At 44.2% G+C, this 15,281-nt stretch overlaps 1 protein-coding gene across 4 annotated transcripts in view; it reads left to right on the top strand.

Annotated features, from left to right (window-relative positions):
• PEX1 (peroxisomal biogenesis factor 1) overlaps positions 1-15,281 on the top strand; it is a 122,584-nt gene that overhangs the window by 73,001 nt on the left and 34,302 nt on the right. For all 4 annotated transcript variants that reach the window (XM_068235263.1, XM_068235262.1, XM_068235264.1 and 1 more), the window contains exons 12-15: positions 916-1,086; positions 3,409-3,563; positions 5,280-5,469; positions 5,923-6,089. In XM_068235263.1, coding sequence (XP_068091364.1) covers positions 916-1,086; positions 3,409-3,563; positions 5,280-5,469; positions 5,923-6,089 — 683 coding nt within the window. The remainder of the gene's footprint in view (positions 1-915; positions 1,087-3,408; positions 3,564-5,279; positions 5,470-5,922; positions 6,090-15,281) is intronic.

Below are 15,281 nucleotides of genomic sequence, written 5' to 3'. Positions count from 1 at the left end.
AGTGAGGACAGAAGGGTCAGACAAGCTAGGTCAGCAACGTACGGACAGATAAAGTACAGAGGTGGAAGACTGATTCGGTGTCAAGGTACAGGCAGTGTCGGCAACAGTTATCAGATAGGCAGAAGTACCGAATCAGTAAGCAAGAGAGTAGTCAGGAAGGCGAGAGATCATAACAGATAAACAGTATCAATATAGCAATATCCTAGTCTAGGTGTGAAGTCCTTGGTTTCAACACCTGGGAACTAGTCTACAGAATGGTACACAAGTCTCACAATACAATAGTACTTTAAAGCTATCAACGGAATTTGACTACAGGTGAATTCGCAGCTCCGGCTGGTTCTAACACACTGTAAGATCTGACTAGGGTCTGAGCGCTCACACGTAAGCATTCGCAACAGCAGACAACTTGCAACTGACAGGCAAGTCCTATAAATACCCAGAGCGCTCCACAGCGCCCCCCAGTCACTCAGCCAATCCGGAGCATAGCTGGAGTCAGCTGACCGACTTGATCAGCTGACTCCCCTTCTACCTGCATAAAGGTCCTGTTGCACGCGTAGCTCTTAATCTGTGTGCACTAGAAGGACCAGGCGAACCAGCAGCATGTAGCTGCGCGGCAGAAGCTGCCGGCTGAAACGCGGAGATGGCCGCCATGCCGCTTGCCCATGCGGGGGCATCTTCGCTATTCTTTACAGTATATCACATAAACAACTGAAACAAAGATCTAAAAGCAGTTTAGCAGCAAACTTTTTGACAGTCTCAAAACTTTTGGCCAGGACTGTACAATCATGTAAGCATAATGAAATACAGTAAAAGCTGGGATATTTTTCTCCTTATTTGGAGTGCAGGGGTGGAGTGCAAAGCAAGGGGGAGTCGCATTGCAGTACTTTGTATTTGTAAAGTATGGTCTTGTTTCAGGGAAGACGCTGGAGAGCTTGTGCCAGACTCTGGAGGAAGCCTTTGCTGAGGCGGCCTGGAGACAGCCGGCTGTACTGCTTCTGGATGATCTGGATCACATTGTTGGTGTCGCGGCAACGCCAGAACATGAGAACAGCCCAGAGGCTGCCCAAAGCAAGCATCTTTCCTATGGTATGTCAAGTCTATCAATGTAGCCAGGTGCCGTTTGCTAGAGATAATTGCCATTGATGTTACCATGTGGGTCAAACAGGAAGTAGCACATGATCACAGACAGCCAATCAAAAACTTAAAAACCTGCTATGTGCTTATTTGTCACCTTTTTCTCTCTTCTCCCTTTCTCTCTTCTCCCTTCCTTCCTTTCTCCTTCTTTCTCATATGACAAATGACATTGATTGATTTTTTTTCATATCCAGTGCATGCTTTACCAACTGATTAATTACCGTGTTGTTGTTATAAGCAATAACTTCTTTAACTTTTTTATGATTGTTATCAAACTTATTACAGTGAATTTAGATGCACAATTATTGTGTTGAAATGTTGTCTTTTTTTTTCCCTTGTATGCGCGAGGTCCTGTATATTTCCTCTATATTTCACAGTGCAGCTGTCCTCTGTATACATTTAGTCTGGTATTCATCTTGTAGTATCATAGTGCCATCTGGTGTTTATGAATAGATTCTTGAGATGAGTTTTCTGATTGAGAGACATTTGGAGGCTGACCGCAGTGTTGAATCCCCCTAAAGACCAGGCCATTTTTTGCTAAATTGGCCACTGCAGCTTTAAGGCCTAGCTGCAGGGCCACACAACTCAGTACACAAGTGATCCCCCCCCCCCCTTCTCCCCACCAACAGGGCTTTTTGTTGGTAGTGTCTGATCGCTCCCCCAATGTTTATTTTTATTTTTTTTTGCAAATATTTGTTTTTGTTTGTTTTTTTTTAATTTCCCTATTTACTTTTTTTTCCTAACTCCCTCCCTCCCCCCAGCCAACCAATGACGCGATCGGCTGTCACAGAGTTCAGCCTATGAGAGCCTATCGCTCTCCTGTGTCCCGGGGGGACAGCTGTGTCACATGGCTGTCCCCAGTACAGCGCTGCTTTAGATCTGTGTATAGTCAATGGGCACTGAGACAAAGTCTAAGGGTGGAAAAACAAAGGAAAGTTAATAGTGAACACCTCAAGTACCACCTGGGCCCCCTCATCTTCAGGGCCCCATAGCAGTGGCTATGGCTATTGCTATGCTCCTGATACCACTTGCCGGGCTTTCCTGCTGATCTTTCTGGCCAGTAGTGTCTGAAACAAGCATGCAGCTAATCTAGTCAGACTTCAATCAGAAATATCTGATCTGCATGCTTGTTCAGGGTCTATGGCTAAAAGTATTCGAGGCAGTGGATCAGCAGGGCAACTAGTATTGTTTAAAAGGAAATAAATACAGCAGCTTCCTTATATCTCTCGGTTCAGATTCCCAAGCAAAATGCACATCCACAATAAAATAATATGTTAGACGGGGGGGGGGGGGGGGGAGGCTTTTCACAGTAAAACGTGAGAAGTCTCCCCCCCCCCCCCCCCCCAATCACTACACATACACTCTTACTCTCTCTTTCTCTCTCTCTCTTTCTCCTCCCCCCCCCCCCCTCTTTCTCTTTGCCTTTCTTGTTAGCCCCAATATTTTTAAACCCTCTGGTGGCTCTTAAAGAGAATATGTACTGTGAAAATCTTACATGAATAAACGTACCAGCCTGTTTGTTGTCTTCTCCTAGCCCCCTCTGTGACATTTTTGCCGCTCCCTGCTGCTTTCTTGGTGATAAAATCACTGTTTCACTGTGTTATTAATTGTTTTTGTAAACAATGAAGATGGCGGCCAAAACCGGAAATACATCATCAGAGCAGGTGCCTGTTTGCAGAGGCTCCTCTCAAACGTGACTTGACTGCTGGAATGTTACTCCCATTTGTTGCCTTAGCTGCTTGTCTGGGCTTTGAACTGATCTTTCTGCACTCACAGCTTTTCACAAGGTCCCAGCTCTGTGAGCCTCGCAGACAGGCTGGCTGTGAGCAGAGACCTTGCCTGTGACTCATACACACAGCACACAGGAGTGCAGAGGGGGGCGTGCGTAACTTCTCCCTATCACAGCAGAGGCATCACATTCTTGACAAAGCTTGACAAAGAAAAGAAGATTAAATATAATACAGAGACGGTGCAACTAAGAAAGGCTGCAGTAAGACAGACCACATTAGAATAGGTATAGGAACTTATAGGATAGAAGAAATAAGGCTGAATTTTTTTTTACAGAGTCTCTTTAGAAAGTAAATATAACCCCCTCCGCCTCCCCCCCAAGCATATGTGTCTTGGTCTTATGTGTCTTGGTCAGCCAGCTCAGTGCATACTGGATTGTATAAGGATGGGTCATTCTTCTTGTGTAAGATATAGCCAGCAGGGCGGCAGACAAGATGGTGATTGGCTGTTCTCCTCAGTATTACACTGCTCTGTTATGTTTTTCAGTGCTGAAAGACCTGATGAAGGAAATAATCACTTTGGACACTCAAATAGCTGTTATTGCCACCAGTCAGACGGAGCGATCGCTGAATCCAGTTCTGGTTTCCACGCAAGGAGTCCATCTCTTCCAGTGCCTTATAGCCATCCAGCCACCAGCTCAGGTAAAAAGCAGCTCTAATGCTAACGGATATACCGATGTGCTAGCCCTGCAGCAGCATTCATGTGATAACATTTGTCTTTTCATGTTGTCTCATAAATGTAGACGTGATATTACCATATATCACGGCAGATAAGCTCAGCCACAAAAAAAGCCCTGCTCCGCCAATAGGCTGATATCCCCTCCCCTTCTGCCATGTGTGGGGCACGCTTCCAATGTGTACTCTGCAAAGGGGAGCTCTGCCCATGGGCTGTCACTCGCAGATAAGCCGGCTTATCCGCAGTGATATATTATTATTATTATGTGAGATTAGCTCACAGTGATCACAGGGTCAGGAGCCAATGAAACTGGCTCCTGACTGGCTCACGGAGCTCTGCAGGGAGAGCTGTAGCGACGGGAGAGAGACGCGATTGGCAGTAGCAGTGGGAGAGTGCGGTGCGGTAATTGAAATCTACGCCCTGGCAGGGATAACAGGTCCCAAACATGCCGCAGATTTCAATTACCGCGGTCCAGAAGCTGTTAAAGGAAATCTGAACTGAGCAGGATATGGTAAATGACATATTTATTTCCTTTCAAACAATACTAGTTGCCTGGCTATCTTGCTGGTCTCTTTGTCTGAATCACTCAGCTAAAACAAGTATGTGGCTAAACTTGTCAGAAACATCTGATCTGCATGCTTGTTCAGGGTCTGTGGCTAAAAATATGAGGCCACGTTCATAACCGGTTGCAGCATCATAACACACAGCATGCATTTGATTACCCCTAAACGCACGTGTGAACAGTAAAAATGAGGCATGCTTTTCATTGATTGTATCCTTCACTGTACTGGAAGCAAGCCACAGATAACGTGCAGCACCACTTGCCGATCCGTTGTGTTGCGTGCCTGCTGTCACTAGGAATGCAATGCGGCGGTCACTGGGAAATGGGGCCTTAGAGGCAGAGGATCAGCAGGACTGCCAGGCAATCTACATTGTTTAAAATGAAATAAATATGTCAACCTCCATATCACTCTCACTTCAGCGTGGCTTTAAAGTGGATCCGTGATAAACTTTTACTCATTGCATAATTGTGTTCCTTTCATATAGTTTATAGGGCGTTCCTCAAGCCAAATACTTTTTTTGTTTTGTTTTAATACTGTAACTCTCTATAAAGTAAACAAGCCTCGCCCACAGCATTTTCAGAGTGCCTTGGCACTCAGTCCCAGGTAGCAAGGGCTTATGGGAGCTCAGTCTGAGCAGGAGGAGGAGGAGGTTACTAGCCAGGGATTTCAGAGGCAGAGGGGAGGAGGAGAGGGGACTGAATTTGTCACAAGCTGAGGGCTGGAGATGCTATCAGCTTGCCTGTGTGTAATGTGACAAACAGAACATGGCTGCTCTCATTGTATCACAGGAATAAATAATCATAAACTGTTGAAGCTGTTTGCAGCTAGATTTGCTGTGTAAACTATGTAAACTCTAGATAAGATTTATAGACAAATTGCTTGTTATAGTTAGTTTTTCATCTCAGATCCGCTTTAATTTCTCCTATTTACCTGTGCATCAGTCTACATGTTTTTGTAAAAATACACACCTTTTGATGAAAAACGTTATCTCTGCCTGTAAGATGTACAGTAATCTTTATTCTTACTCTTAAGTCTAGTAGTTCTAAAGAAGATATTGTTGTTCTTTTAAATACAGAAATGCATACTGTGAAGCACGGTGGTGTTCTGTTTATTTTGCAGAGAGAACGATCAGAAATGATGCGTAGCATTATAGAGAACAGGCTTTCGTGTGACGTCACACAGTATAAAGATCTCGATCTCCACCATCTTGCTAAAGAGACAGAGGGCTTTGTTGCAAAAGACTTTACCATGCTTGTGGAAAGAGCCATAGAATCTAGCGTGGCCACCAAGAAGATCTACAACAAACAAGGTTGCACAATATTTCATTGCAGTTTTATCATGTATAAGGTTCAGTAAAATGACTGCCTGCATTATCAGGTATACAAGTGACAGTTTCTGTCCGGGTCGGACTGGGTCACACTATAGCATAACCCTCACTGATAAGTAATTACAGCCATAAACCACTTTCCTGTCAGTAAATGGCTTCTGAGAGAAGGAAAGCGATAAAAAGGGTCAACAATTCATAGATTTGAGCTCTAGCATACTTCAATGAAATGAAGGTGAGCAGAGACAATAAAACAGTAAAAACTTAAAAACTAGATTTAAATATAAAATAAAACTGTGGGATATCTAAAAAAGTCATTTTTAGGAGAAGGAGGATAGATACAATTGTTTTTCTTATTAGTTTATTTTCACTCTTCGATGTCCTTTAAGATTATTTTTTGTGTGCTGGTTTTTATGCTAATTGTTCATGTATTCGCAGACTTGATTTTGACAACCGCAGACTTCCAGAAAGCTCTGAAGGGTCTCACCCCCTTGTCTCTGAAGAACGCCAACTTGCACAAGCCAAAAGACCAGGGCTGGAATATGGTGGGAGGGCTGGATGAGGTCAGACAGGCCCTCAAGGACACAATCGAGTTACCAGCCAAGGTACAGGAGTTGTTGGCTAACACTGATACAATAGAATAGTTGCAGTATTGTATGCCAAGGTTTATTGGTAATGATGGTCGTGTCTAGGAGAACTCCTGTGATCAGTTTGGTCAGGTGATAGATATGTAAGTCTCTGATTTGCTAGTCATAATCATGTGCTAAATCAGAGCTCTGGATGATCAGCTGATGCACATGCTCATGACTAGCTAATCAGAGACTGACTTATCTATCAGCTGATCAAACAAATCAGATGCTTCTCCATGAGTTCTCCTAGACATGACTATCGCTCAAATTGGTAAGCCCAGCACAGGAATATAGATCCAACTGCTTCAAACATCAAACATCTGATCTGCAGGTTTGTTAAAGAGGAACTCCAGTGAAAATAATGTAATTAAAAAGTGCTTCATTTTTACAATAATTATGTATAAATGATTTAGTCAGTGTTTGTGCATAGTAAAATCTTTCCTCTCCTTGATTTACATTCTGACATTTATCACATGGTGACATTTTTACTGTTTGCAGGTGATGTCACTGGAAGGAGATGCTGCTTGCTTTTTTTGGCAGTTGGAAACAGCTGTTGTTTCCCACAATGCAACAAGGCTTCCAGAGTGTGATGTCAGCACCATGGCCCTGACATCACACTGTGGGAGGGGTTTCACCACAATATCAGCCATACAGACCCCACTGATGATCCGTTTTGAAAAGGAATAGATTTCTCTTGGGAAAGGGGGTATCAGCTACTGATTGGCATGAAATTCAATTACGTTAGTTCAAGTTACGGTTTCTCCTTAAAGAGAATCTGTATTGTTAAAATCGCACAAAAGTAAACATACCAGTGCGTTAGGGGACATTTCCTATTACCCTCTGACACAATTTCGCCGCTCCTCGCTGCATTAAAAGTGGTTAAAAACAGTTTTAAAAAGTTTGTTTATAAACAAACAAAATGGCCACCAAAACAGGAAGTAGGTTGATGTACACATATGTCCACACATAGAAAATACATCCATACACAAGCAGGCTGTATACAGCCTTCCTTTTGAATCTCAAGAGATCATTTGTGTGTTTCTTTCCCCCTGTTCTCATGCACTGAAGTTTCAGGCTGCTTGTTTCTTCCTGCAAACAGCTTTGCCCTTGTCTGTAATTCTTCAGTATGTGAAAGCCCAGCCAGCTCAGAGGACGATTTATCCAGCTCGTAAAAGATAAGAGAGAAGAGAGAAGCTGCTCTAATCCTAAATAACACACAGGCAGTGTGCATGGAGGGGCCTGGAAGTGGGAGTTCATAGCAGAACCACAACACTGAAGAACTTGGCAGCCTTTCAGACACAGGCTGACAAGTCTGACAGGGGAAAGATACATTGATTTATTACAGAGACAGTGATAGCAGAAAGTGCTGCAGTAAGCCAGAACACATTAGAATAGCTTTTTGAACTTGTAGGATGATAAAAAACAGGATGCAATTTTTGTTACGGAGTCTCTTTAAAGAGACTCCGTAACAAAAATTACATCCTGTTTTTTATCATCCTGCAAGTTCCAAAAGCTATTCTAATGTGTTCTGGCTTACTGCAACACTTTCTGCTATCACAGTCTCTGTAATAAATCAATGTATATTTCCCCTGTCAGACTTGTCAGCCTGTGTCTGGAAGGCTGCCAAGTTCTTCAGTGTTGTTGTTCTGCTATGAACTCCCCCTTTCAGGCCCCTCTCTGCACACTGCCTGTGTGATATTTAGATTAGTGCAGCTTCTCTCTGCTCTCTTATCTTTTACAAGCTGGATAAATCGTCCTCTGAGCTGGCTGGGCTTTCAGATACTGAGGAATTACAGACAAAGGCAAAGCTGTTTGCAGGAAGAAACAAGCAGCCTGAAACTTTAGTGCATGAGAGATGCAGGGGGAAGGAAACACACAAATGATCTCTTGAGATTCAAAAGGAAGGGTGTATACAGCCTGCTTGTGTATGGATGTATTTTCTATGTGTGGACATACTGTACATCAACCTACTTCCTGTTTTGGTGGCCATTTTGTTTGTTTATAAACAAACTTTTTAAAACTGTTTTTAACCACTTTTAATGCGGCGGGGAGCGGCAAAATTGTGACAGAGGGTAATAGGAGATGTCCCCTAATGCACTGGTATGTTTACTTTTGTGCGATTTTAACAATACAGATTCTCTTTAAGTTTCTATGGCTTAAAGTGCCCATACATCTACCAACTTTGCTGCCCAATCGACCATCCAATTCAATCATTTTATCAAATCAGACGCGTATCTGGCAGGGCTGTGGAGGTGGAGTCGGAGTCGTGGAGTCGGGCAATTTTGGGTGCCTGGAGTCGGAGTCGGGAAAAAATGCACCGACTCCGACTCCTAATGAATTTGTAACTGTAATTAAAATAGAAAATATGATAAAATGTTCTATTTCTCAGATAATAGTCATTAAAAATAATGTATATATACAGTATATATACAGTAATAGCTGTGCTTAGTCCACAAAAATGAAATAAACCAATCAAAATTAGTTACTTGTGCTGCTTCAATAAAGCAGTCCCCGTATTTTTAAGGTCAGATATACATATCTGATTGTGACTGTATATATGATGTGTACACAGGAATCTCTTATATATACTAAATAACATCTATGCTGTAAGAATAAAGCCTGATGTGTAGCTGTGTCACTAATAGAGATGGTCAACGAGATGGAAATAATTCTGCATTGATGCTGATTTATGCAAATGTATGCACTCCCTTTGCTGATGAAATCAAATAATTTGATATGTTGTTAAAATTTGGTTTGGTGACTACAAATTAAAGGGTACCTGAGACCGATGAAAAGTAAAGTTTTATACATACCTGGGGCTTCCTCCAGCCCTCTTCAGGCTAATCAGTCCCTCGCTGTCCTTCACCACCCGGATCTTCTGCTATGAGTCCTGGTAATTCAGCCAGTCAGCGCTGTCCGGCCGCATGCCGCTCCCACAGCCAGGAACATTGTGCACCTGCGCAATAGTGCTGCACAGGTGTAGTATGCTCCTGGCGGCGGAGTGTGTGCATGCGCACTACGCCTGACTGGCTCAAGTACCTGGACTCATAGCAGAAGATCCAGGTGGCGGAGGAGGACAACGAGGGACTGATTATCCTGAAGGCGGCTGGAGGAAGCCCCAGGTATGTATAAAACTTTAATTTCATCTGTCTCAGGTTTACTTTGTTACACAGTAGTACTATACTCTACATATGCACTCCCCACAGAGCTGCAGGGAATCCACTGAGAATGCTGTGCACATTGAACACAGAGGTGTTGTCTGTTTACAATCTCCTCATTCCCCTGCAGAGTACCTGCACATCATTCTTACATGTACCCACACTTACATTGCCTAGGGCCTGATAGAGGTTCTTTGTTCCGGTTTGTACCTTTTACAAGTACTCTTACCAAGGACTAGTTTTAGTCTAAAGGGAATAAATATAGTAGTCTACATATCCTTCTCACTTCAGTTGTCTTGTAAAATTCCTAAGCGTTGGCAGTTAAGAGACGAATTTCATGTTACATACTTTTAATCAACAAAATTGTAATATGCAAATTAGAGGAGTCGGAGTCGGAGTCGGTGGAATCCTAAACTGAGGAGTCGGAGTCGGTGGATTTTTGGACCGACTCCACAGCCCTGGTATAAGGACACAGAGGCTGGTGATAATATACAAAATGTGCCTCTTTGTCCTATATGAATTGCAGAAACCCACCTTTGGCTCTCTTTAGGGCCCGTTTCCATTATCACGAATCTGCATTGCATGCGTTTTCTGCACGCAGAATCGCATAACCAATACAAGTTAATTAGCCTGTTTCCACTTGTCAGGACAACAGTGTTTTTCTGTACAGGAAAAATCTGCACAGCAGAGCCATCAGAATTCGCACACTGCCTTGTGCATGCAACGTAATTAATAGGAAATTCGCATGCGTTTTCACGATGCGAATTTTCCATGCAAATAAGCGTACGTTTTTGCATAAAATCAATGTAAGGGCCGTTTCGACGAGTGCGGTGCAATTTCTATGTGGAAAACGCATAAACGAATTCACATGCGCATGCAAATTTAAATGCAAATTTTCATTCGCATGCGTTTTCGTGTTCCTGTGTAAGGATGTGAATTTAACTATATCAGTGCCTGTGTGCTCTTACATTTATTTTACACATGCAGATTCGCTGTAGTGGAAACGGCCCTAAAAGCATACAGGTACTGACATGGTTAAAATTCGCAAACTTACTAACATGTGCGAAAACGTGCGCAAATTCGCTTCTGCATTTTCGATAACAAACTCGCATTGCACAAGTGGAAATGGGCCCTTACAGTATGCCTATACCCACTACGCTGGTATACTCTACTTAGGGCTCGTTTCCACTATTGCGGTGCGGAATCGCCTGGATTCCACCGCGGACGAAATCGCATGCGTATGCGTTTCTGCATGCGTTTTTCCCTGCGATTTCGCATGGCTAAGTAATAGGCGATTTTAATCATGTCACTGCCTGTGTAAATTTACATTACATTCCATGCGAAATCGCAGGAAAAAACGCATGACAAAGCCGCATGCGATTTCCCTATTAAAAGCATTGCGGGCGAATCGCACGCATTCCAGCCGCACGCGAAATCTGACGGCTCTGCCGTGCAGATTTCCCCCGCACACCAAAACGCTCCCGCACGACGCACAAGTGGAAACAGTCCCATCCACTTGTATTGGCTGTGCTAGTGGAAACGAGCCCTACGTCTATTATTTGACAGTATAACAAAATGGTGGATGTGGTCCCCGACAACCTGGGTGTACATACCTCTGCCCTCAATACTGAAGATTATGAATTATTACAACCCGGCTGGACTTTGGTAGGAAGAGCTGGTATACATCAGAGATAGTACACCTTGTCATCAAGAACAGCTGAGACCCCCTCACACATCCACATGTATATAAATAGGCTCAATTTGTTTATAAAGTCAAAGTCGCATTTATCATTCAACTTATGGTGACAACAACATACCCCACACAAAGACTATAATTTTACAATAGTCTGGCTACATAGATTCATTAGCAAAGTTCTGCATCTAAATATGTAACGTTAATTACAAAATAAGGCTCCTCATAATCAAAGTTGGCCAGCGCAATGCCTCATCATGGGACAGACCAAATGATTTGCATAGCTCCGCCTCCTTCTGACTGTATTAAAGAGGAACTGAACTCAGAATTTGAAAACAGGGCATAGGAAACCATGCAAAAAACGTTAGGCAAAAACAGTGCAATAAATGTACAATAATGGGTTAAAAATCCTCTATAATTACAATAACTCGATAAACTCCACCCCCCTGTGATGCAGCGGCTGGCAATTCTCGGCACGAAGCTGCAAAGGTCACTGGGAGGCCACCTTCTGCTGTCTTTTGCTAAATCCGCCTACCACTGTGCATCATCAGGAGGCGCCTCCAGTGCCGAGTAACATGACAGCCTCAGCACAGAGAGAGAGAGCACAGTGGAGAGAAGGGAAGGAGAAGGGATATTAGGCACTGGAGGAAGCAAGAGAGGTACAGCTGAGGGAGGAACAGACAGCTGAAGAGGATATATGAGTCAGCAGCAGTGAGGGGCCAGCGATGTCATCACTTCAGCTAGAAGATACAATGTACACAGTAGCCCGGAGAGGCATGTGCCCCCCCCCACCCCCCCTCGCAGCCTCACAGCAAGAAGTCATTCAAGACTCAGCAGTGCACAGGCAGCTATAGTCTGTGAGCACACAGCACCACGCTCTGCTGTGTGACTGGGTGTGCTGCCCTTCCCCCCTCTCTCCCCAGGCAGAGCGCAGTGCATTTGAAAAGTGTCTCTGACACACAGCCTCATTTTTTTCCCCCAGCCAACATTCTCCACAGCTCACCCAGCAGCAGACAGCAGGAGAGGGGGAACTGTAACATCTGCTGAATGAGAAGATCTGGTCCTCTGAACTAATCTCCATGGCCATCACACCCCCCACCCCCCTGCTCCTCAGTGCTCTCATTGTTACTGCATGCTTCTGTATTATGTATTTATACAGCACTGACATCTTCTGTAGCACACTACAGAGTACATAGTCATGTCACTGACTGTCCTCAGAGGAGCTCACACTCTAATCCTACCATAGTCTAATGTCCTACCATATTATTATTATGTATTTATATAGCACTGACATCTTCTGCAGCACATTAGAGTACATAGTCATGTCACTCACTGTCCTCAGAGGAGCTCACACTCTAATCCTACCATAGTCTAATGTCCTACCATATTATTATTATGTATTTATATAGCACTGACATCTCCTGCAGCACTGTAGAGAGTACATAGTCATGTCACTGACTGTCCTCAGAGGGGCTCACAATCTAATCCTACCATAGTCATAGTCTAATGTCCTACCATGTTATTATTATATATTTATATAGCTCTGGCATCTTCTGCAGCACTTTACAGAGTACATAGTCATGTCACTGACTGTCCTCAGAGGAGCTCACAATCTAATCCTACCATAGTCTAATGTCCTACCATATTATTATTATGTATTTATATATCACTGACATCTTCTGCAGCACATTACAGAGAACATAGTCATGTCACTGACTGTTCTCAGAGGAGCTCACAATCTAATCCTATCATAGTCATAGCCTAATGTCCTGCCCTATTATTATTATGTATTTATATAGCACTGACATCTTCTGCAGCACTTTACAGAGTACATAGTCATGTCCCTGACTGTCCTCAGAGGAGCTCACAATCTAATCCTATCATAGTCATAGCCTAATGTCCTGCCCTATTATTATTATGTATTTATATAGCACTGACATCTTCTGCAGCACTTTACAGAGTACATAGTCATGTCACTGACTGTCCTCAGAGGAGCTCACACTCTAATCCTACCATAGTCCTAGTCTAATTTCCTACCATATTATTATTATGTATTTAAATAGCTGTTTGGGCCCCAGGCTAAAAGTTTCCCGGTGGGCCCTTAGTGTCCCAGTCCGACCCTGCTTGAGGAAGTGAGAGAGGCACAGCGAGATTGAAAGGTTAACTGACAGCTGGGGAGGAGAGATAAGCCGGGAGAGTGGAGTGGAGAGTAGGGAGAGAGACAAGGGGAAACGACTTCAGGCACTGGAGGAATCCAGTGAGGCAAGCAGACAGTGGAGGGAGGAGAGAGCACAGAAGAGTTTTGCAGAGAGACGTGAAGCAAAGTGCAGTGTTGTCCTGTTACATCCTTTGCCCCATGCTCTTGACTCAATGCATTATAACATTGCATTATAACAAGTAGTATGTTATGCAGTTACAAAGTTTCACAGCTCACTTTTCTAACACTACCATTCCTCCTGTACCCACACTAGGCCTGAACGATTTTAGGAAAAAATTGAATTGAGCGATTTCTGTCTGAAATTGCGATTTCGATTCGATTCACGATTTCCTTCAAATCAAGCTTAGTTCCCCTCTCTGTGCCTGTTTATTCCCCCTCTGTCTCCCTGTCTCTCCTTGTGCCCCCTTTGCCTCTTCATGCCTTCTCTGGGTCTCTCATTTGCCCCCTTTGTTTCTCTGTGCCCGCTCTGTTTCTCTCTGTGCCCCCTCTGTGTCTCTCTCTGTGCCTCCTCTGTCCACCAAGCTGCATCAGTTCTGGACATAGTTTCCAGCACGAGTCCAGCGATGCCCGTCTATCCACTTCGCCTCCTGTTTTGCCAAGCACAAGAGCCGGCAGAGGGCGACAGAGGACGCAAGGTATGTCTAACGCTGCGGTCCGCACGCAGTGGGACTTTGGGAAAGTTTGAAGGCGCTTCTTCAAACTTCCCCATGTGGAAATGACGTGATCGCGATATTCGCCGCTTTGACGATTCTGAAATTGTGACCTTGGTGATCACGATTTCGATTTAAATTCGATTTATCTTTCAGGCCTAACCCACACTACACAATACTGCTTGCGATAAGGCAGAGCATTGACTAAAGCACAGAACGGAACCTGGACAAGCAGCACAACGCTTGACATGTATGTGGGCAGGGTTGCACCTAGACACTGGCTGCCAACTACAGGAAAAAAAAAAAAGATTTATGCAAAGTACCGCTAAAGTTGCATGAAACCATAATTTATAATAATCATCTGGGATTGTACACCCCCATGGTAGGCAAGTTCTTTTGCCATTCCACTTTCTATTTCCTGCTTGACGACATGCATGCACCACTCCCTTGATCATCACCCCCCCCCCCCCAACAGGTGCACAGAGATCTCACCACCAGAGCCCCTGAGAGATAGAAGAATCAAGTAGGGGGAGGAGCCTCTGGTAATGGGTGCAGCAGGTGTGCAGAGCTGGGAACTCAGGTGCACAGAGATCTCACCACCAGAGCCCCTGAGAGATAGAGGAATCCAGCAGGGGGAGGAGCCTCTGGTAATGGGTGCAGCAGGTGTGCAGAGCTGGGAACTCAGGTGCACAGAGATCTCACCACCAGAGCCCCTGAGATAGGAGAGACCAGGAGGAAGGGGGGGGGGGGTTACCTCTGGTAATTGGTGCAGAAGGTGGTCAGAGTTGGGATGATCCTCACACTAAGAGGTTTGGCGCTTCACAGTGTAAAAAAGACTGAACGGGTTTTTCCAAAAATATCATAAATATATATGCTTCACTGTTAATGCTTCACTCTTTATAAAACTGACCAAATATCCATTAAAAAAATGACAGGCACGCATATGCTTCACTGATATTACTTTACTCTTGCTGATTTCAGGAAAAATGTTTTTTGCCAAAAAGCAACCCTTTCAGATATACAATCGCCCCCTCTCGATATCAGTTCACATACACACTAAGAGAGGTTTGGAGCTTCACATGTGCATTATGGGGCGAACCGAACTTCCGCAAAGGTTCGCCTGCGGGACGCGAACGCGAACCACTGAAGTTCGCATGGAACCGTTCGCAGGCGAACCGTTCGGCCCAACTCTAATGAGGTGGTCAGTTAGGGCTAGGCAGGCATCGATGAGGGGGTTAGTTATGGTTTGGCATCGATGAGGAGGTTGATTAGGGTTAGTCATCGATATAAGGTGGTCGGTTAGAGTTAGGCTTTCATGAGGTAGTCAGTTAGGGTTTGGCATCGGATGAGGTGGTCGGTTAGGGCTAGGCAGGCATCGATGAGGGGGTTAGTTATGGTTTGGCATCGATGAGGAGGTTGATTAGGGTTAGGCATCGATATAAGGTGGTC

This window comes from Hyperolius riggenbachi, chromosome 5 (assembly GCF_040937935.1).
Source record: "Hyperolius riggenbachi isolate aHypRig1 chromosome 5, aHypRig1.pri, whole genome shotgun sequence".
Lineage (NCBI taxonomy): Eukaryota > Metazoa > Chordata > Amphibia > Anura > Hyperoliidae > Hyperolius > Hyperolius riggenbachi.
The sequence above is the reverse complement of the archived record's forward strand: the minus strand, read 5'-3'. Positions and strand labels throughout refer to the sequence as shown.